The sequence below is a fragment of the Talpa europaea genome (genome assembly GCF_964194135.1).
Source record: "Talpa europaea genome assembly, chromosome: 1".
Classification (NCBI taxonomy): Eukaryota; Metazoa; Chordata; class Mammalia; order Eulipotyphla; family Talpidae; genus Talpa; species Talpa europaea.
In genome coordinates, this window is record NC_140073.1 from 151710827 (window position 1) to 151733353 (window position 22527).

The 22527-nt window shown below is 39.6% G+C and overlaps 1 protein-coding gene across 1 annotated transcript in view; it reads right to left on the reverse strand.

Annotated features, from left to right (window-relative positions):
• SPHKAP (SPHK1 interactor, AKAP domain containing) overlaps positions 1 to 22527 on the reverse strand; it is a gene marked incomplete at both ends in the record, with an annotated part of 85041 nt that overhangs the window by 54243 nt on the left and 8271 nt on the right. Inside the window, one exon of the mRNA XM_084227861.1 lies at positions 9367 to 9474. Within this exon, the coding sequence (XP_084083987.1) occupies positions 9367 to 9474 (108 nt within the window). The remainder of the gene's footprint in view (positions 1 to 9366; positions 9475 to 22527) is intronic.

Below are 22527 nucleotides of genomic sequence, written 5' to 3' on the forward strand. Positions count from 1 at the left end.
CTACAGCATTTCAACCATAACTTCCTCACTCCTTCCCTCTCCCGCCTCACCTTCCTCCAGTTCAACCTGACGGAAGGGTCACCTGATTTCTCCCACCATCTCCCAAGCTAAGGTCACCATTTCTCATGGAGAACTGCAGGCTGCCAGCACTTCTCGTTCCTTGGAACTCCAACTTGAAGAGAGCCAAGCAGACGTCAAATCTTGGATTGTGGAATCAAGTAATCGAGGGTTTCTCTCCTCCACTTAGGCCCCGACCCAGGTGCTACACCGGATGTGGTGGGCTTTGCTATACCAGGGCCCTGTCCTCCAGCTAAAGCAGGTCTGGCACAGTGAGTATCTGAGCCCGGTGTACCTGAGTATCCAGAGCAGTACCTTAGAGAGTTGTACAGCAGGAGAGACAGTCTAAATGAAAAGAGCTTCTGAACTCCTCTGCAAAGCACTGAGGTTATTTGAAATAGTGTCAGGGGAAGTTCAAGTCTGTGTTCACTCTCAAAAACAAAAGGTCCTCACAACTCAGGGTGAGTTTACTGGAGAGAATCAGGAAACGAGGTCTCTGAGAAGTGCCTTTATAAGGTTAGAAGAGAACTCAAAGCTGTTCTCAAGAAGCAAACCTGCCCAAATTTAATCGACTCAAACTACTGAGCACTTTATTGTCCAAAGTATCGTGGGAACCCAGAGAGCAGCCAGCTGGCAAAGAGTGGAGTCTAAAAGGAAGCGTGTAATATCAGTGAAGAAGGCAGAGTAGATTTGCTTTCAAATGATCCTTTCTTAATTGCATTATATTTGATAAAGGAAAGAAATAGAATTAAATGCAATATATCTTGGGCCTCCCTGGTGGTGCCAGAGGTTAAAGCACAGCACTGTGAAGCTATCCGCTGCCACTATAGCATAAGATCGATCCCCGGTCCAGCCAGAGAGCTGACCCACATGGTGCAGCAGACTTCTCCCGACTCACCCACTGCTCCCCTCAGCAGTATATTTCAGTAGACCTATCCGCCTGTTCTGTTCCCCACTCTGTCTCTGGTGAATCCTCTCACTCCCCACACCTCTGGCCTCTATCCCAGTTCTTATATGCATAAATAAATAAATCTTAAAAAAATAATAAATGCACTATATCTCAACCTAGAAATGGTGGCCTGGGAAGGCATGAGGGTACCAGATTCTTCTTGGTGGTAGAGACAACAGCTGCAGATTGGTTGATGGTTATCTAAGCAGGCAGGTAGCCAGCATTGGCCTGAATTATATCACGAGCCTTTCACTTCCAGCCCTGCCTCCTTTGATCAGGGCTGAGGTGAACTGGGGTCATCTGGGAGAGGTGGAGGCTGTGTTTTTCCATACCTTTGCAGGGGCCAGGTGCTGTTTGGGTTGACACACATGAATGGGAGACACCAAAGGGGTGACTACAGGTTAAAGTTTGAGAAAATTTAGAGTAACATTTGCAGCTGGATGTGATTTTGCCCCCAACATAGTGACTACCCCAAGCCCTCCCAGCTAAGGGACAATGTTGTAGACATTCGGTTGTTATATCTGGAGATTATTACTGGCATCTGGTGGCATGAAACCAGGAGAGCTGCTAAATATCTCAAAAGGCATAGGAGAGCCCACACAGTGCACTCATCCAGCCAATGCCACAGTCGTGCCGTGGGTAAGGGACTCTGCTTTAGGAGAATTCACCTCCCCCTCCACGAAGCTTGGCACAACCACGGAGTCACCAATCACAGGCTGTCAGTGACTGATTATATTGAGCCAAACCCAGGGCATAATTTAGCAAGAGGGAAACTTTCTTCCATCCCTATTACCACTTTAGATACTTCTAGCAAGTACAATAAATGCCTCCAGATAATCCAATTAAATTCCATCAACCTGACAGATGCTATGACCAGCCAATATGCTGGTTCAACGTGAATTCTGAAGTGAGGGTTATTTTTGGTGTTTAAAACGGCGTACTATCCACGTATGGAAGGACAGAAATTCTTCTTTCAGTGCTTCTTTACTCCCTAATAGACCTCTAGGGTGAGTGTCTCTCATTGATATAAAAGAGAGAACTAAGAATATACACACTCAAACTAAAATTCAGCCTCCCTGGGAGTGCAAGGGGTTATAGCACAGCACTGTGAAGCTATCCGCAGCCACTGCAGCACGAGTTCGATCCCTGGCCAGGGAGCAGACCCATACGGCACAGCAGACCTCTCCTGACTTGCCCAGTGCTCCCCTCAGCAGTGTATTTCAGTAGATCCACCTGTTTTGCTCCTGACTCTGTCTCTGGTGAATCTTTTCACTCCCCACACCCCTGGCCTTTGCCCCAGCTCTTGTATGCATAAATAAATAAATTAAATCTTAAAAAAAGGACAAAACCATCTAACAATGGACTCATTAGCCAGGCCCATTTTTAAATTTATTCTTCTTACATATTTTTCAACTTGAAACTCTAAGTTGTAAAAAAAAAATGCTATTATTTCTAACTAGTTTTCCTGGGATTTTAGAGAAACTGATTAAGAAAGACATGTTAATCCAAACAAATAATTCTATGAAAAATAAATAGAAAATTATGTAGTCAATATCCTTGAAGTATAAGGTGTTTTTAATGAGAAACACTATTTATTGTTGTTGGGTTTTCTTGATTGACAGGTTTTCCTCTCAGAGGAAAATTGCTATAACAACAGGAATTGTATGAAATTTGAAACTCAAATGCTATTCTGAGCTACTTTAATAATGCATATGTCTGTCAAAATGAATTTAAAAAAAAAAACAATTGAGAAATGGGCTAAACACCCAGGTTTTAAAAGTACACTCAGATCTATTCATCTGACTGTATTTTTAGAGACAAAAAAAGAAAATCAGGATACATAAAATACTTGACTATGCATCTGAAACTCAGGCTTACATGTTTAAGTAATAATCTCCTGCATTGGGGGGACTCTAGGATGAGGAGCTCACTGTCTGAGCACTTATTTTCAGAGTATCCAGTGCTCAGTTTTAAGACTCCTCTGTGTCTACACACTCTCCCTGGTTTGGCTAATGGTCTCTACTCTGCGTAGGCCATCTTGAAGAGCCCCAGATCTCCTCTCTCTCACCAGATTTTGCCAGCAACTACAACTTGTGCATTCAACCATCTTAACATTTCTATATGGATGACTCAAAGACACCCAACATCACCCCCCTCCTCCCAATGGCTCCTCTCTGCCTCAGGATTCCCCATTATAGCAAACGAAATTACCCTTCCCCCAGGAACTCCAGCAGAATTATAGGAGCTATTATTCACTTCTCTCTTCCCTTCGTCCAGTCCATAAACACATCTGGCCTAATATCGTCATGTACAATTATGTAGTCTACATTTTTGTATTTAATTTTGTTGTAAGCCTTTCAGCCCATATATTTTTTTTAAGATTTATTTATTTATACAAGAACTGGGGTATAGTCAGAAGTGCGGGAGGGTGAGAGAATTCACCAGAGACAGAGTGGGGAACAGAACAGGCAGAAGGACCGAAGACACTACTGAGAGGAGCAGCGGGTGTGGCAGGAGAGGTCTGCTGCGCCATGTGGGTTTCTCCCTGGCCGGCCGGGAATTGAACCCGTACTGTGGAGGCAATGGAAAGCTTCATAGGCGCTCAATCTGCTGTGCCATCAGTGAAGCCCTTGGCCCATATTCTTAAATCTGTTTTTGCAAATCTGGTATGTAAAGGATGCAGGAATCTTTGGGCTACATGGGTCCAACATTCATTATCTGTTCCTGTGCTAGGGGACACAAGCAAGGTCTTTCTAATTTTTGCCATCACACGCTGTTCATTGTATCAAAAACTTACATTGCTTCACTAAGCGCGGACATTTTTCTAGCACTTTGCAAACTGGTCCAACCACTGTGGAAAGCTGTGTGGAGATTTCTGGACCTACTAAACATAGAGCTTCCATATGACCCAGCAATTCCACTCCTAGGTATTTACCCAAAGGACACAGAAACATCAATTCCAAAGAACACCTGCACTCCTATGTTTATAGCAGCACTGTTTACAATAGCTAAGCTTTGGAAACAACCCAAATGCCCAAAAATAGATGACTGGATCAAGAAGATGTGGTACATATATACCATGGAATATTACTCAGCATTCAAAAAAGATAAACACATGCAATTTGCTGCAACATGGATGGCGCTGGAAGGGATCATGCTCAGCGAAATAAGCCAAAAAGAAAAAGAAAAATACCGGATGGTCTCACTCATAGCAGGAATCTAGAAAACTTAAATAAGGGACCAGGAAAATGAATAACTATAAGAAAGTGAAAATCAAAATCAACAAAAAACTATGAACCAGAGACACTTTTAGGGGGGCGGGGGCGGGAGGGGAGGGATTGGGGTCAGAATGGGGGGTTGCAATTGTATGGGGAATATAACAATAAAATTTATAAAAAAAAAAAAAAAAAGAAATGCGAATGCCTTTGACCTTTACAATTCATGTGATGAATACTGTGTCTTCTCTAGTTGCAGATGAGTAATCTGGGGCTCATTCTAGCTGATTTCTGCTATCGGTGTTAGCTTTTTCACTTTTATGCAGGCAACACTGACTTCTCCTTGAAAATTATGTAATAATTATTTTATTAATATCACTGTGCAATGGGTCCTGAATTAGAAACAAAGGTTTCTGCAGGTCGGGGAATATGCATGAGTTTACATTCTTATATTTCACATTTCTGAAGTATGGAGGCATAAAGGGGCATGGTGTCTACAATTCATTCTCAGTTTTTTCTCAAGAAAGAAATTGCATATGCATATTTACACAGAGATCCACATACGCACACATAGAGGAAACAAATAAAGCAAATGTACTAAAATGTCAGCATTTGGGTCATTTGGGAATTCTTTGCACGCTTTCTGAGAATTTTCTGTAAGTCTAAAATGAAGGAATTAAAGAAAAAAGATCCAAGCTTGACTTTATATGGACAAAATATTTCAAATTGCTTGAAAATTTGGTATATATCTGGTACAACTAAATAATGTCAGCTGTCCTTTCATAGTTTTAAAATTATGTATTTCCTCGATCATGAGTCTAGATTTTTCCATAGACTAAATCATCAAATGGGGTGTCTGTACCTTCCTTAACTTTCTCCCTAACGCTTCAGAGTAGACTGGGCTTGGATGTATTTGGAGAGCTAATACAACATCAGTCATCTGAGATGTGTTTTGACATTGCTGCACCTCCAAGACCCTCAGAAAGCTCTCAAATATCTGAGTTTTGTCATCTCATGTGTGGAATCTGGAAGTTGCCTGAAAGTTTGATTTATTTATTTACAGATGTGAGGAAAATATAACACACTTTCAAATACTGTGATTCAACTACATGCATTCTAGAAAAGAGGTATCTGTTTGGAGGCTGATAGTCAAGAATCTTAAAATTCAGAGTAAGGAAGTAATCAGAGACTAACTATAATACTGAAATAAAAAGAATAAAAAAAGTATAGATGGGCCTCCCCGGTGGCGCAGCGGTTAAGCACTGGGTTGAGAAGCTGCCCGTGGCCTCTGCGGCATAGGTTCGATCCCCGGCTGCTCCCCGGCCACCGGAGGAGGGTCCCACATGGCGCGCAGACCTCTCCTGCCGCCCGCTGCTCCCCTCAGCAGTGTACTTCGCTCCTTCTGCCTGCTCTGCTCCCTGCTCTGGCTCTGGTGAATTCTCTCACCCTCCCGCGCTTCTGACTGTACCCAGTGCTTGTATAAACAAAACAAAACAAACAAACAAATAAATAAATAAATAAAACATGCCTCTATTTAAAAAAAAAAAGTATAGGAATTGCCAAAATAAATTTAATGAAGCAATAAGCCAAAAGATGATCCTTAAAAAAAATCAAGAATTAAATTTCAGTAAACTACAGAGAGTATTAGCAGATCAAAAAGTGGCTAAATTAACTTTTAATTAAAAACAAGTTATAAGGACTGAAAAGTCTGATTCTCACCTCTTGAATTATTGACCTATATTGAAGACTGTATTTCAGCTATTGGATACTGGCCTCCAATTTTGTTCTTCTCTTCCCTATTTCCTTTTCATTTTAATAACTAGATTTAAAAAACACCTTGAAAGTTAGTAGATGGGTGATTTTTTTTTTCAGAATGGAAAATCAGAAAGGAATTAAAATTATATAGTTTGAAGGGAGAGTACTATTGAGAGGAACAAACACAGTTTTCATATTTGATATCTTTTGAAAATTTTTACTTATGTATTTATTTTTACATTTTAAAAGGAAAAGGAGAAAGTAAAAGAGAAGCACCTGCATCCTCACCAGCGGGCAGGAGAGCTGCCCCTTGGGAAACATATAAAGGTGACTTGAGGGCCTCCCTGGTGGCTCAAGGGGTTAAACACAGCACTATGAAGCTATCGGCAGCCTCTGCAGCCCTGAGCCCCAGCCAGGGAGCTACCCACGTGGCGCAGCAGACCTCTCCTGTCTTGCCCACTGCTCCCCTCAGCAGTGTATTTCCCCACTCTGTCTCTGGCGAATCCTCTCTCCCCCAGATAACCCCAGTTCTTGCATGCATAAATAAATAAATCTTTAAGAAAAAAAAGGTGACTTGAGGAGTTGCTGAACAGCCCTCCTGGCTAGCGTGGCTGTTGGGCAGGACTTCATACTCTGACTGCTTCTCATTGCCCTCCCGTTTCCTCATTGTGACTATGAAATGAATGCAGTTCCCTAGTGAAATGATTGCCAAAAACCCAATAATGACCAAAACTCAGGGTTGGACATTTGAGGATACAGACCTATGGATGAAAGCACAGGACACCCTGAAAGTTTTCCATGCCAGGGCTTTTCCCTCAATGTCAATTTTAAGTGGTATCTAGAGCTCTGAAAACACTGTCCACAGACACCTAGTTCTGGGAAAGGCAAATCTAGATAGTCAGAGTTCAGGATAATGAATAACAAGTCCGTCAAAATTGCATATGAAAAAGTTGGTCACTAAATTTGATCAGGTATGAATGAGCTAAAGGGTGATGATTAGGGTAAAGCAGGTCCCCCAGGATTATGAATAGTGTACAAAGCTATAAAATATGTTCCTACACGGTCCTCAGAGTCTGTGTGATTATTTGTAAATAGATTTAGGTTTGGGATGATTTTGTTAAACTAAACTTTTAAACTGAAGTTTAATAAAAATATTACTTTAAAATATAGTCTTGGGCCTTCCTGGTGGCTCAGTAGTTGAGCGCAGTGCTGTGAAGCTGTCCGCAGCCTCTGCAGCACCGGTTCGATCCCAGCCTGCCTGCAAGGGTCCCACATGGCCAGCAGACTTCTCCTGTCTCGCCTGCTGCTCTCCTCAGCAGTGTATTTCAGTCAGTCTGCCTGTTCTGCTCCCTGCCTGTCTCTGGTGGATCTTCTCACCCTCCCATGCATCTGGCCTGTACCCCAACTCTTGTATAAATAAATAAATAAATCTTTAAAAAAATACAGCCTTCCTCCTCCCCTTTTAAATTAGACTGTCATTTTCAAGCTGATGTGGAGAATTTGTTTGGAAAAGGAAAGAAGTGCTTCCCCCCCACACACACCACACCCCCCAACCATTTTGGCTCCTTTCCCAGGATTATTTTGATCAAGAGCTCAGCCAAATCTAGAGTTCACCTCACTTATCCTCGAGGTGACAGTTTCCCTTCAGCAATATCCTGCTGGACTGTTTTCTCTCTGCTCCTGAGAAATCTGTGGCAAGTCAGTAAGAAAATTTGGTAATTCAGAAAGCGATGGTAGGACATATTTTTGAGTGATTACTGGTAGTTTTCATTGGGTCCCCTATCAAGTTTAGAGTCATGGACAATTTTTTACTTTTGTGTCAGTTTCAATAGCTATAATTCTTCTAATATGCTTTTTATTGTGTTCAGATATTTCCCCCCTTTTGGGAAGAATAGGAGAAACCATCAAGTCAGGACGAAACAACTCAATCTCACTGTTGTCTAAGAGACTAAGAGTGAAGAAAGGAAGTTGTGTCATTTCCAGCCCAAGCTTGAGTCCACTGGGGCTGCCGGGTGATGTTTTCTCACGCTTATGAGTGGTACTCTGACATGTGGCTGTAAATTTAGCATTTCAAATTGTAGATTTGCAATCCGGACTCTAAAAATAAGTTTAGAGAAGACTCCTTTGACCTTCAATATACAATTTTTAGAGCCCTGACATTTTTCCTTGCTCCAAGTGGGAGACTTCTTAATACAGAAGCTGCTTGTGGGGCGGCTTTGACCAAGGTGTAGCTACTGATTGCCTTTACTCTCCATTTCTCTGCTTTTTACAATTTATAGCCTGGTAGAGATCACTATCAGCAAATGCCCAAATTTTTCAGCTCATCCTGGAACTGAATTTGCAAAGATCTTATCATTGTTAAATTACTTACCAGTTAATTTGTTTTGTTCTCCCCAAAGATTTTTAGATAGCAACTACTTTTCTGGACAAGGATCAAAAATCCTAAAAGTGGTAGACTCACGAGCACCTAAACAGAGATTGAATTAAGTCTGTTGAATGGCCTTTACTTTCCTTGCTGTGAGATTGTGCAACCTGACATGTCATATCCAGTTCTGGTTTTGCTCATTATATATAAAAAGTGTCTCGAGCCCATTTACAGCTCTTTTTTTTTTTTTTATTTTAACAGAAATGCTGGCATGCGACTTACCTCCAGGAATAGCTCAGAGCTGAGGCTCTCAATTTAGCCATGAGAATTACATTTCTCTCCTCTGGAAATATTTCCCCCAACCTCTAATCACGAGCTTATAAGAGCAAGGTGATTTCAGTTAAAAAGAAACAGATCTCTTATACAGGGCATATAGGAAGGGGCATATTTTACATCAATAATGTGTATTCACATTCTATGTCATTATGAATTATATTTATTTGTCAGAACATCTCGTCCCTTGAAAAAGAAGGTTTTGTATTGTAAGGTTCAGCTCCCGCATATTAACATGCATGCTTGTATACTCCTTAGGTGAAAAAGATTTTCAAATAATGGCAATAACTCCTAAGAATGGTAGAAAAAAATCACGGAATTTTCATCTTGGGAAATACCAACTAGCAGGAGTGGAAAAATATATTGAAAAGAATCCCAGGGCTTCTGAATGGTCTTTTACTACTGATCATACAACTCTAATCTTTTTCTCAGCCAACTTGAAAATAAAAATATTGTCTATATCCTTTTCAGAGAATAGATCGGATTAATGTACCTGTTGAAATGAACAAAATGGGAGTAGAAACAAGAGCTCTGAATGCTATTTTGTTGTCAGATAAAACAAGTCATGTATTTTCAAAAGCCTACTTTCCCAACCTTGGGTTACCAATTAAGACACTTCACTCCTAAAGCGCCAATTTAGTCCGACCCCCCTTTACCAGACCTTCTCCCCTCCGGGCGTGGCATTTACTCACCGAAGCGCAGTTTTCAGACTTGTCTTCCACAAAACCAATCCGGCAGGGCGTCCTCTGATTCTGCATCCAGTAGTCTGTGGACTCCAGCAGGCTGTTGCTGCGAAGCACCTAAGGGAACCGATAGAGCGAGCTCCTCAGTGCTGATCTGAGAGGTTTTCTATTTAAACGAGCAGCCTTTCTGAAGAAGCCTGTAGGTGTTTTCTAGTCCTCAGAACATCTGAATATTAGGGGTGTGAGGAAACCTGCAGCCTCCTAGCCCCTCTAGAACGTGTACTATATCCAACCAGGGCTTTGTTTTAGAGAAATATGTTGATGTTATAATACAGATGTTTCGTCTCTCATCAAATGCAACTTCTGGAAATGTCAGTGTACCTGCAACTGTTGTGTAATTTGCATTGAAATGATGGTTTTGGGGTCGAATTCACATGGCAAAGGAGAATCAACTTCATCTTGGTGTTAATGTACTTTCACACTGTATTTCTGATTTTAAAAATGTCGTGCTTCATTGCTACAGAAATTATGATTCCTCAGTTCTTTGCTTTGTTAAAATATCTGTGAAACAGGCTGATCTTCTAGAACACCTAGGGTACTATGTTAAATTTAAAAAATGTACATTACAAAAACTATATTTTTATGTAGAAACAGTACAGCAAAGCATGATGAATTTGAATACATGAATTAACAAAACCAAATGGGATTTTCAAATGTCTTGTTTCTGGACTTGGTTTTTAAAACCATGAAAGAAAAAATCCTATTTCTGAGCCAAAACATTCTGAAGAAGAAATTTCATAAATAACCAAATGATTCAAATTCTAATGTGTCTTAGCACTGTCTAAATATTGTATAAAATCCTTATGATCCTATATAAGATTTCTATTGCTCTTCTGGCTCCCTCTACTTTATTAGGGCGCATGTCTGCTAATATTTGACAACTACCTTCACTTAAGCAAGATAACGTATTTAATCAGCTTGGTTAATGCCACAAGAATAGAATGACACCTTAATTACATTTCACTTACAAAATGTAAAAATGCATTAATTTTTGTCTCTGAATATTGAGTTAACCAAATATAATTCAGACACATTTTTTTCCCTACAACATTTTGCTTTAGTTGAGTAATATTGCTTCTAAGTCTTTTCCTGTTCAGTATTCACTATTACCAAGAAATGACAAATTTTCATTAATGCTTTCCAGAACAGTAGAGACAGTTTATGGATAAGCAAGAGATGAACTTAGATTATTAGTGCAAACAAATGTTGGTGATGGAACGTCTCACTTCATTTAAAGAATTTATCTAAATAGGGCTTCTTAAATTTGAGGTTGAAGAAAGACCTAGGAGTCTGTAAAATCTTCCAGGGGGTCTAGTGGTCAAACTATTTCTCTAATCATTTCAACATATCAATGCGCCTTTCATTTTCCTGGTGTCCTGGGTCCTCAGTGGCTGTCTCCTCCTGGACATAGCTGTGATGGTGTGATAGGCTGACACAGCCTGAATGTAGAAGGAAGAAGAGGACCCAGCTGTCTTCTTTGAAATGATTTAATAAGGAGATTTGTGAACAATGAAAAATGAAATCTCTCTTTTCACTAAGAAGTTTGTTTTTGAAAATTGTTACTAACATAATGCTTATTATTTACCATTATTTATTTTGTTACTATTGTTTATTATTACTAAAATTATTTTAATAATACATTTTAATCATTAATACAAGTTAAAAATTGACAGTTTTATTAGCTTTATTTTCTTTTGGTATTTGAAAAAACTCTACTGATTTAATACTGGTTTAGAACATCCTATCGGTTTTAGGTGCAGAGAATTATAAATCAGTATCTGTGTATGCTTCATTATGTACAGCACTGGAAGTCTAGTTTTCTTTTTTTTTACTTTTTAATTTAATCCTCATTGAGAAACCATAAGATAGGAATTATTTTAAATGAAGATCAGTATTATCACAGAAATTGTCACTTGGAAGTTGAAGACCCAGAAGTCTAGAGAGATTCCTGTTTCTGCTCCCGGATGCTCAAAGCCTGATTTTGGATTTGACTTTGAAGATATCAAGGTCTGTGGATGATACTGGGGATCAAGCACACATGGCTCTACTTTGGGGTGTGTGTCTAAAAGATGATGTGCAGCAAATTTTGTAAACATAGCTATATTTCTTGGGGATATCCATTTAAAATTGGTTTTTCATTAGTGAAATTTCAAGGTGACATTTTCTTTTTTTTTTTTTTAAGATTTATTTATTTATGCATACAATCACTGGGGTACAGGCCAGAGGTGTGGGGTGAGAGGATTCACCAGAGACAGAGTGGGAAACAGAACAGGCATACTGACTGAAATACACTGCTGACAGGAGCAGCGGGCAAGACAGGAGAGGCTACTGCAACATGTGGGTTCTTCCTGGGCGCCCGGGGATCGAACTCATGCGTAGAGGCTGCGGATTGATTCATAGTGTGTGCTTAATCCCTTGTGCCACCAGGGAGCCAGCATTTTATTTTTTCTTTTAAATATTTATTTTATTTATGCATACAAGAGCTGGGATGTAGGCCAGAGGTGCAGGGGTGGGGGTGAGAGGATTCACCAGAAATAGAGTGGGGAGCAGATCAGGTAGATCCAAATACACTGCTGAGGTGAGCAGCGGGAGAGACAGAGAGGTCTGCTGTAGCATGTGGGTCAGCTCTCTGGCCTGGGATCAGACCTCATGCCACAATGGCTGGTGATAGCTTGATAGCACTGACTTACCCCCTGTGTCACCAGGGATTTTCTTTTAGAAGAAGAAACTTTGTGATGTAAGTTATAATAATGGATGGATGAACTTGGCAGGTGTTACCAGCATTTCAACATGTCAGAGTGATACATGTTTTAACATTTATTTGAGTCAGCTTTACTTTACTCCCAACTTTATCCACTATGCTTCTGCTTCTTGCCTTCCTTTGATCTTTAGAATTTGGACCCCCCCCCCCATCTTTAAAGCAAAATCCTTGTTCATTCCACATGGTCAGAACATCAGAGATTTAAAATGGAGGCATTGAGTGAACATACCAGTTAATGATACTTGACCAAACAGTCTAATAAATCCTTGTAGTAGAAACACTTCTTGACCATTTCAAAGCTCACTCATCAAACATTAGACTTGTACTTCCTCTAATCTCTACAATATTCCAGACACATAGTATTAGCGTTACAACAAAACATGTCAGCAGAAGAAAGCAACTGTCCTTTAAACCAGAGCACATGCATTATTGCTTGTCCTAGGTCATCCTTAGGAGAGAGATGGTTCACACATGACAGCTAGATCTTTTAGTAAAACAGTGGGCTTGGCTGGTATATCTCCCTGGTAAAGACAGAGGGGGAAGACATGGAGGTGCCAAAAGTCTTTGGCCTGATGCTCATACTCATGAGCTTCTCCAGGTTGTGCAAGAGGCTGTCTGAGAATGAGCTGATTGAGGGAACTGGCTGTCCTTTGGATTTCCACAACATTTAACTGCTTTTATATGGGGAAGTAAGCAGAGAAGGGTTAACCTGGCAAGTCTTCTATTTTAAGGATATTTTTGCACCTATTTCTAAAATAAATAATAACAAAAATATACAGAGACCTTGACCTGTCCTGGCTTAGGAATGAGGAAAACATCAACAGCTTTATGGACTTGTTTTCTCAATAGAAAAGGCTAGAAAGATTTTTCCACTTGGCTATCCAAGTACATACACAATGTTTCCTCAATTGTGAATTGTTCTTTTTTGCTTTAAAGTAAACAGAAATGGCAGAGTAAAGAAGCAGAATTTAAAATGTCTTCAATGTTTTAGAAGAAATGCTTTGAAGAGAGCTTCTTTGGTGCAAGAATTCCTTTGTTATATGATCTTAAAAGTTAACTCTTATTCATCAGAACTTAAACATTTATCCGATTGTTCCAATAGTTGAAATAAATGTTCCTCCTATTCAATTAATATTTAGAATATATTGCTTACTATCACTTAAATCCTTTCATCATTTTCCAAATAATATTGCTTTTATTGAGAATCCTCTGGGCTAAGGCCCAAGACATCCTATCTGAATTAAATCTCTAGCTTTATGAGGTTGAATTTTAGGGCTAATATGAAATGTGTTTAAAACAGTGGTTGGTACATGGAAAGACTCAATAAACACTAGCTGGCATAAAAATTATGATTCTCTTTGCCCAGGCTTAGAGGGGTCAATAGAGGGGTCACTTTGCCTCGACAGTGGAGAATTGGGACCCCAAGGGGCTCTTGGACCCCAGAGCATCCTTAGACGGTACTTCATTGCAAGGTGGTAGAATTAGGAGATTCACACAATTTCTCATCCTTGGGTTCTACCAAATGCACATCTCTGCCTTTATCCATCTCCCTTGAGGTCTTGACCTATGTGGTCGGGAGGCGTGAACTGCAGTTCTTACTCTCCTGTGTGCATGAGCAAGTCACCCAGCAGCTCCCAGCCTGAGTTTGCCCTTTGGACACTTCAGTCAAGTGGTCAGAAGGCCCCTTCCAGCACTCTCCCCTTCCATTTCTTTCCACTCCTCCAGCCTCCTCCCTTCCCCAAGTATTGAATACATTACAAGCCAAATGAGCAAGGACCATCAGTGCTCAAGCTTCAATAAACTACTTAGCATCATAAGTTCTGCAGTTTTAACCTGGGGAAAGCTTTTGGTAGAATGGTTTAGACAAACCATTAAAAAATAAAGAATGCTGAAAGGAAGAATATGTGCTTGATCATTTAATGATTTTGAAGCTTTATGACTATGACCTCCCTGTGGAGAGAGTCATTTTCTGTGGGAGAAAAGAGAAAAGCTCACCAGGCTCTCCATGGCTCATTTATTCATCTGTTATGTTGCGTTGCAAGTTCACTCATTGCAGATGAAGAGCTAATAATGAATGTACTGTGTGTTCTCAAGTTTGAAACAATAATGGCACATTTTCTTTAAAAATTTCATGAGTGTCCTAAATAATAAAGAAGAGACTTTTGCTCTATCTTATAGCTACTTTCCTCTTTATATGGAGAACAAGTTTTAGGAACTTGGTATTAATACGGAATAGGTAGGGGGAAAGTAGCCACAGTCCTGGACAGTGTTGGGCAACGTCTTAAATTTTTTAAAAAGTTATCTATGATGATTCCTCAGACCTATTTGTGATATATTCTTTAAGATGCAATAAAAGTCATTATTGATTTGGAATGATTTAGATTGGAAAGGATTAAGTCGAAGACAAATCACTTAAATTATACAGTGAGTCATAGAGATTTGGACATAGAGCTGAAATTCTCTCCCATCTATTCTTTACTAATTTTTTTTTAAATTTTTTTAGAAGAAAGGCCTGATTTTCTTTTCTTTTCTTTTTTTTTTAAGATTTATTTTATTTGTACAAGAACCGGGGTACAGACCAGATGCGTGGGAGGATGAGAGGATTCATCAGAGACAGAGCGGGGAACAGAATAGGCAGACTGAAGAAATACACTGCTGAGCAGTGGGCGAGACAGGAGAGGTCTGCTTGCCATGTGGGTTGCTCCGAGGCCAGAGGGGATCGAACCGGCAGTGCCAAGGCTGCGGACAGCTGCACAGCACTGTGCTCAACCGCCTGTGCCACCAGGGAGGCCCCTAATCTTCACTTATTGAGTGAACTTGGGCCAGTCATTTCAGTTCTGTGGGTTTTCAGTCTTGCATCTGTTATAGGAGGATAATGAAAGCAACTTTATAAAGTAGTCCAAAGTTTATTTCTTTAATTCACCTAACATTTGTGTACATATCATGGATTAGTCTCTGGGTAACACAAATGTGAATAATGTAAAATTCATCTCCATATTGATGAAACTTAGAAGCTGTCATGGGAACCAAATAGTAAATAAGAGCATTAGAATACACATTTAGTGACAAATGAGAGTAGGTACTATGAAGAAAAAGAATGGTGGGGAGACTGAGAATGATAGAAGGGGATGATCCTTGGGAAGGACAGGTGTGGAAGGCTGGATACCCACAGGGGCCCTAACTGTTCACCTTGTAATTGTCTCTCCTCTCTCTCTCCAAATCCAAGTCCATCTAGCTCACTGAAAAAAGAGTAAAAGATAAGTATGAAAGTTTTAAAGACCAATCTGGTTCCAAATTCCAACTTCCTTAGTTAACTTCAATCTAATACAAGTCACTTGACAAATTTGAGACTCAGTTTTCTTACCTTCAAAATACACTCAATGTTGCCACTCACAATAAGGAAATTTTAACAGATATAGAAATAATAAAGGAGCAATAATTGATTATTTCACATGTCCACAAATAGGTATTGTAATTATAGAGACTATTATTGCACTATGCCATTCTTTCACCATAGCTTAACCTCATTTGAATTGCACTCAATCAACATTAGTATTTTACCTACTAGTCCTATCAGAATCTAATTTAGGTCCTAGGAAACAAGGAAAAAGGACACTATTTGCTGTTAGTGAGCCCAAAATTCACGGGCTTATTGTGAAACTATGGTCTAGCATTCAAGATCCTAATTCAGCTTCCATAATACCTTTTAATCATTTCATGAATATTTGTCAATTTCAATGTTTGGGATATTGCATTATGGCCAGTTTTAGTGTTTTCCCAATGCCTGCATTTCAGAGAGAAAATTTGTGAGCTATGTGATTTATTCAATAGGAAGAAAATTTCAAAGTCCGATCTCTGCATTCATTGATCTTTTATGTTTCTGCAAGGTTTTTATTTCCCTCAGGGAGTTTATGAAATGGTCATAAAGAATTTTAATGTTGCACAAGAGACTCATTTTCTAGTCTTAGACTACAAACACATTTCATTTTCTGATAATTGTAAGTATAAAGATATAAAGCATTTGCAAAAATTTTAAGAGAAGGAAATTCTGTATTTGTATAATATACACTTCATGCTAAATGATGAAATGCTTTTTAAAATAATGTCATCCCTGATGGTGCAGGAGTTAAAGACAATGCTATCAAACTATTGCCAGACACTGCAGTTCGATCTCCAGCCAGGGAGCTGATCCATATGGTGCAGTAGACCTCTCCTGTCTTGCCCGCTGCTCACCTCAGCAGTGGATTTCAGTAGATCTGCCTGTTCTGCTCCCCACTCTCTCTGGTGAATCCTCTTACTGCCTGCACCTCTGGCTTACATCTCAGTTCTTGAATGCATAAATAAATAAATCTTAAATAAAATAAAATAATCTCATCAGAACAAGAAACCCATTATTCTTCAAAAAAACAGATTTAGGTTTCTCACCCAATTAGGTGGATTTGGAGCTCAGATCTGTGGTGCTATGAAGCTATTGATCTGTTCCGCTGTCTGCAGGCTGGGCAGAGCCGGGGTGGGGGCAAACACCCCTGGCCATCTACGTCCTCAATGTTCCAAACAATTATTATTTTAAAAAATATGTGTCATGATGTGGAAAATATTTGGAAGGACCATCCAGTAACTCATCCTTTCAAAAGTGACACAAACGTTTCATGAATGTGTGGAGGAGAAAGTGACGTGGAAACTCAGAGGAGTTCTAGCAGAAAGGGAGTAATCAAGGGGGTCAGTAGATTTCCTGCCATCACCCCCAGATGAATCCAGGGGCCTCCCTGGTGGCGCAAGGAGTTAAGCACAGCACTGTGAAGCTATCTGCAGCATAAGTTCAATCCCTGGGCCAGGGAGCTACCCATGTGGCTCAGCAGTCCTCTCCTGACTAGCCTGCTGCTCCCCTCAGCAATGTATTTCAGTAAATCTGCCTGTTCTTGTTCCCACTCTGTCTCTGGTGAATCCTCTCACTCCCCACACCTCTGGCCTATATCCCAGTTCATGTATGCATAAATAAATCTTAAAAAAAAAAAGATATGAGAATCCAGGCCACTTCATCTTCTTGGTGGAATCTGGTGCTATCAGATTTTGCTTTCAAATTAGTTTAATACCAAATGCAAAACAATATTTTGTTGTAGTTTATTTTTCCTTTAAAATTTTAAGATACTATTTTCTTTTTTGACAGTCTTTTAAAATTAAAGTTTTAATTTGGATCCTATTGGTGTAAGCCATAGTCATGAAGCCTAAGGCATTACTTAGACTATATCTGGGGAGAACTTTGCAGAGAAGGATTAGGCTGTTGATCCATGGGGACCTAACTCACTCATTCATGTAACAGCTACTTGTCGAGTGCCTGCTGCTTTTATATATTCTGCTTATTGAACTGAGCAGTCAAATAACAAAACAAGAGTGAGGATAAAACAGTCTTGATCTCATTCTGTTGGAGAGGATAGAGTATGACCAAATCGATGATATCTATGTGTTCAATAGATATTCACATATACTTAGATATAGAAAACTACATGAAAATTATAGTGAATATAGTCAGAGGAAGGGATGAAAAAGTAGGAAGTAAGGAATACTATTTTTGAAAGTAGCACCCAAAGGTGACATTGAGCAGAGATCTGAATGGAGTGGGGTGCCAGCCATCTAGGGGAGAGCCCCAGGCAAAACACCAGCAGAAGAAAAGCCTCCAATTGGGTGAGCTTGCTTATTTGAAGAACAGCAAGGAGATGGTAATGGCTGGAACAGAGGGAGGGGTGGAAAATGCATTCTCACTGGTGGGAACTATTTTATGGTTTGATGTTCATTAAATAGAAATTTATTGTTAGACTGTGTTAATATTTTTTTAATGTCTTGGAGCATTCTAAGATTCTAATAGAGTCTTTTATTATGATTTTTGTTTATTTAGTTATGGGTTTAAATTTTGCTTAACTGCTACCTTAAAATTTTAGTATCTTAAAAACTTAACAACATACACAGGGTTAGAAGTCAGACAATTTTGTGTACTTTAACACACTTTATATTGATTTAATCTGTGATTTAGCAAATGTTCCGGGAATTCTATAATTTTTTTTCCACTCTGGTATATACAATCTTTCCATTATTTCACAGGAAACTCTGATGCTTATTTACAGCACAATAAATACCTGAGATGAGACAGTGAAGCAAACTGGAAATAAAAGTATTGTGTGGAAGAAAAACACTGGCATGGAAACTCAGTGGTCTCATCTCGGTTGCTCAGAAGGTTTAATTAATTGTTAAGGTAACATTTTCCTTCACTGATGATTGTATTCTGGCTACCTGCCTGAGTTATTGTGTACTTTGACAAAAGAAGCAACTGTTTCTGAAGCATGAGTAATTATGTTTGGTTATTCCTAGGACATATTCTGAAATATAATTGTCTTGTTTGATGTGAAACTATTGACACCTACTACAATTACAAAATCCTGGGACTGATTATTAGAATAATATTGGAAAATAAGAATCTCTCTTAAGACCTTGCAACAGAACAACTGTTCATTTTCAAGGAGAAGGAAAGAGGCTATGAAGCACCAGATCAAAGTTGGTAGGAAGGATGGGGAGGAAGTTGTTAGCAGTGGATCTGAACACACAGGTAGGAGGGGCCACTTCTGGATAAGAAATATGGTGCCATTGTCATCCTTCCTGTAAACATATGATAATCACTGACCTTGAGATAGCATTTTTATAACATCAGTGTCTTTATCTATAGTCTTTTAGCAATATGTACTTGATCTAACTGAACTTGCCATGGTATATAAACATGGGATATACTGATTTATGGGGCCTTCGTCTCTGACAAAAGTTATCTATGGATGTAACTCTCTGAGCATAAAATGAAGATTTTTCATGAACAAAGGGGTTATCTTTGAAATCAATGTCCCCAGGTATGTAATTTAGAGACTTTGGCCATTCATTACATTCATTAACTTGGGCAGAGTTTTCAACCTAATGTGATAAATGAAGTAGCACAATTTCAGATCTCGCCTTACTTTCTTGTATTACACAATTCCCTTTATTATGGACACTGTAATTCAGTACACAAGAATGTTCTAAGCATGCAGAGGATAACTAACAAGTATCAAGACATACTTGTTTACTTCTGCCACATCACACAGATGTCAGCTGGCTAAACAGTGCTCTAAAAGCTAAACAGCGCTTTTTCTTTGTTGAAAGTGATAACTGAGCTTGAGTCTCAAGATGCAAAAATTAAGGAAACAGATATACTCAGGGAAATGCAAATACGGTATTATATATGTGTGGTCAGCAATGGTTTAAACAGAATCTAATTACACATAGAAATAGAGGACAACATATTATTATATGTTTGCTATTTAGAGTCAGTATAATGCTGTGATATTGATAGGCTCAGTGAGAGGAATAGGATTATTAGTGTTTGGAGAAGCAAAATATAAGAAAAAACTTGCATGTAGGAAAATGTGTGATGTGCATCAAAACCTATCATTAATTTTGGATTATTTTTGTAGATATGCAAAATAGAGGTAGTGCAGAATTTCCCACTGAACTAAGGGACAGGGGACTTAATGACCATGTATCACTTGAGTGCTGGTACATACCTTTGGTTTTCGGCAATTATAAGAAAGTGCCAATAGTTATTTCTCAAAACTCTTCTCTTCTTTGGAAAAGTTACTGGAAATAACTACCTTTCAAGATGTATGGAGTTGTACACAAAATTTGCCATGGGACACACCTGATTCTTGGGTGGTCTATATCCTGGAGGGTCAGAGCCCTCATATGGATATTTCTTTCATAGTGTGTCCCATTCTAAAACTGCAGAGCGAAGTCTGGTAGATTTGGAAACACAGAGTGGGGGCTCATCTCTAAGTTGTGAGTCAGAGGACCCCACTAGAGCATGACATAAATTTATCTGAGCCTTTGCAGCATTTTTCCCAAGAGCCAAGTTACAGAAAGCTAGAGCCAAGGAAGAGGAGTGGATGAAGATGTGGTCTGCATACAAAATGGAATATTACTCAGTTATATAGATATATAAAGGTGAAATATATATGAAAAGGTGAAATCTTGCCATTTGAGACAACATGGTTGGAAATGGAGGTGAGTATATTAAGTGAAATAAGCAGAAGGAGAAAGACAAACAGTGGGTGATTTCAATTACATGTGGAATATAAAGAAACCAAACAAATGTACCGACAAAACTACATCGAAACAAGCCTTAGAAAGCTGACTAGGGAACTGATGGGACTGGAGGGGGAGAGTGAGATTCAGGAGCATTCAGGAGATTCAGGAGCAAAAGGGGAGGTCCCCAATGGACTGTGCTGGAGGATTATGGGAGCTTTGGTGGTGGGTGTGTAATGGTAACATACATCTGAAAAGGTGTGAACCTGTATCACTAGATCATACACAGTGTTGTGAGCTAATGTCACCTTGGTAAAAATAACACAATTTAAAAAAATCAAACAAAACCAAATTTATCTGAGCCTAATCTCCCCTGCCCTGGCACTGGCAGGGGCTACAAAGCAGGCCCTTTATTGAAAGGGCAAGTCTGCCAGGACACAGGAAAGGGGAGGCTACCAGGAGGGTGGGTAGGCAGCATCTCCTCCAAATCACACAGCTGAAAGTGTTTCTTAGATCAGAGGCTGGAAAAAAATAAAAACGAGGAAGTCTGGAAAACAGGGACTCGAGTTGGCAAGTCTTTTTTAAATGCCCAGAGATAAAATAGAGAATGAATGCCAGAGTAGATATTTTTAAAAAATTAGGCCCATTCCATTTCTGCATAGAGATAATTAATACACAATATAAATAAGGTTTGGGGTAGTTATAAGAATTCACATGAAGATCACTTGCCTAGCTCTAATACCGCAACAGCATTCTCAATGCCACAAACTGTTCTCAGCTATTTTAGGTTTTCAGAGTCCTAGTTTTTGGTTAAAAAAAGAAAATAAAGAATAGGCACTGCAATATCCTTCCAGGAGTTCTGCACACAGCAAACATGATGTTCAAGGAATTAACTGTAGACAAGAGAGTAAGACTAGCATATTGGAATCCTAAACACTTGTTGGTGGTGGTGAGAGTCCTGGACACAGATTCTCAAAAGTATGGACCTGTAGGTGTCTATACTCCCACCAACAGTGAAAGGGGGTTCCTTTTACTCCACACTCCCCCACACTTGTTTTTGGTCTTTTCAATGTGGGCCATCCTCAAAGGTGTGCAGGCGGTGTCATTGTGGTTCAGTCCTCATAAGTGCCACCTGCTAACTCATTGCGCCACTGAAGCCGAACCTGTGACTCAATTCCAAGGGAAAACAGCATGGCGGCTTCTCAAAATATTAAAAATGGATCTACCATATGATCCAGCAACTGCACCCCGAGGCATCCACTCCAGGAATACAAAAACATTAATTAAAAGGGATCTCTACACTCCTGTATTCTTTGCGGTACTATTTACAATGGCTACATGATAGAAACAGCCTAAGTGGATACATGGATCAGGAAGATGTGGTCTGTAATCACAGTGGAATATTACTCAGCAATCAAAAAATAAACTCTTGCTATTTGTGACAACATCGGTGGAGCTGGAGGGGATTATGCTAAATTAAGTTAGAAAGAGAAAGACAAATACCAGTGATCGTATTGATATGTGGAATATAGAGACATACTAAGGGTCAAATAAAGCCAAACCAATAAAAAATCCTAAAAATCTGAGTGTAGTACTGAGGCTTTTAGAGGAGGGGGTCAGGACCAAACTGGGAAGGGAGCACCATGAACTCTGGTGGAGGCTCTGGGTCCTTGGTGGTGGGTGTGGCATGGTAACAACATCTGAAATGATCTGCTACCTCTAGCCATAAAATGTTGTAAATCATTATTAGCTCACTTAAAAAAAAAATGACATTTGGAATATGTTGAATCATATTCAAACTGCAAAATAAGCCAGAATTGATTAAGTCTTAAATGAAGTTTCCTGCATAGGATGCCTGGATTGACATTTTCCAAAGGATGAACTGACTTTTTTGCTTCAGAGTGGACTAGCCTGTGAAAGGCAAAAGGAGATTGTTAGCATTTTTACCGTTTTGCTGAAGGTGGAGGAAATTTGTCCCTGAAAAGCCTTCATTATCTGCGTCCTGGCCTCAGGTGGCTGTGAAACCTACTGGCTGCCTGTGTCAGGGCACACAAAACTGAATTGACCCCAGAGGGAAATTTGCAGCTGGCTCTTTAAATGCAACTGGGCTGAAGCAGGGACTCCTTTCCCCAGGTGGACCTCCAGCCCTTTCCTGCTCACCTCAGAGGCACCACCATGCATGTTTGTCTTGGCCCAAAGACCCACAAATGATCCTTCACAGCCATGGAAGGAGTTCAGCTGACCTTGACGTC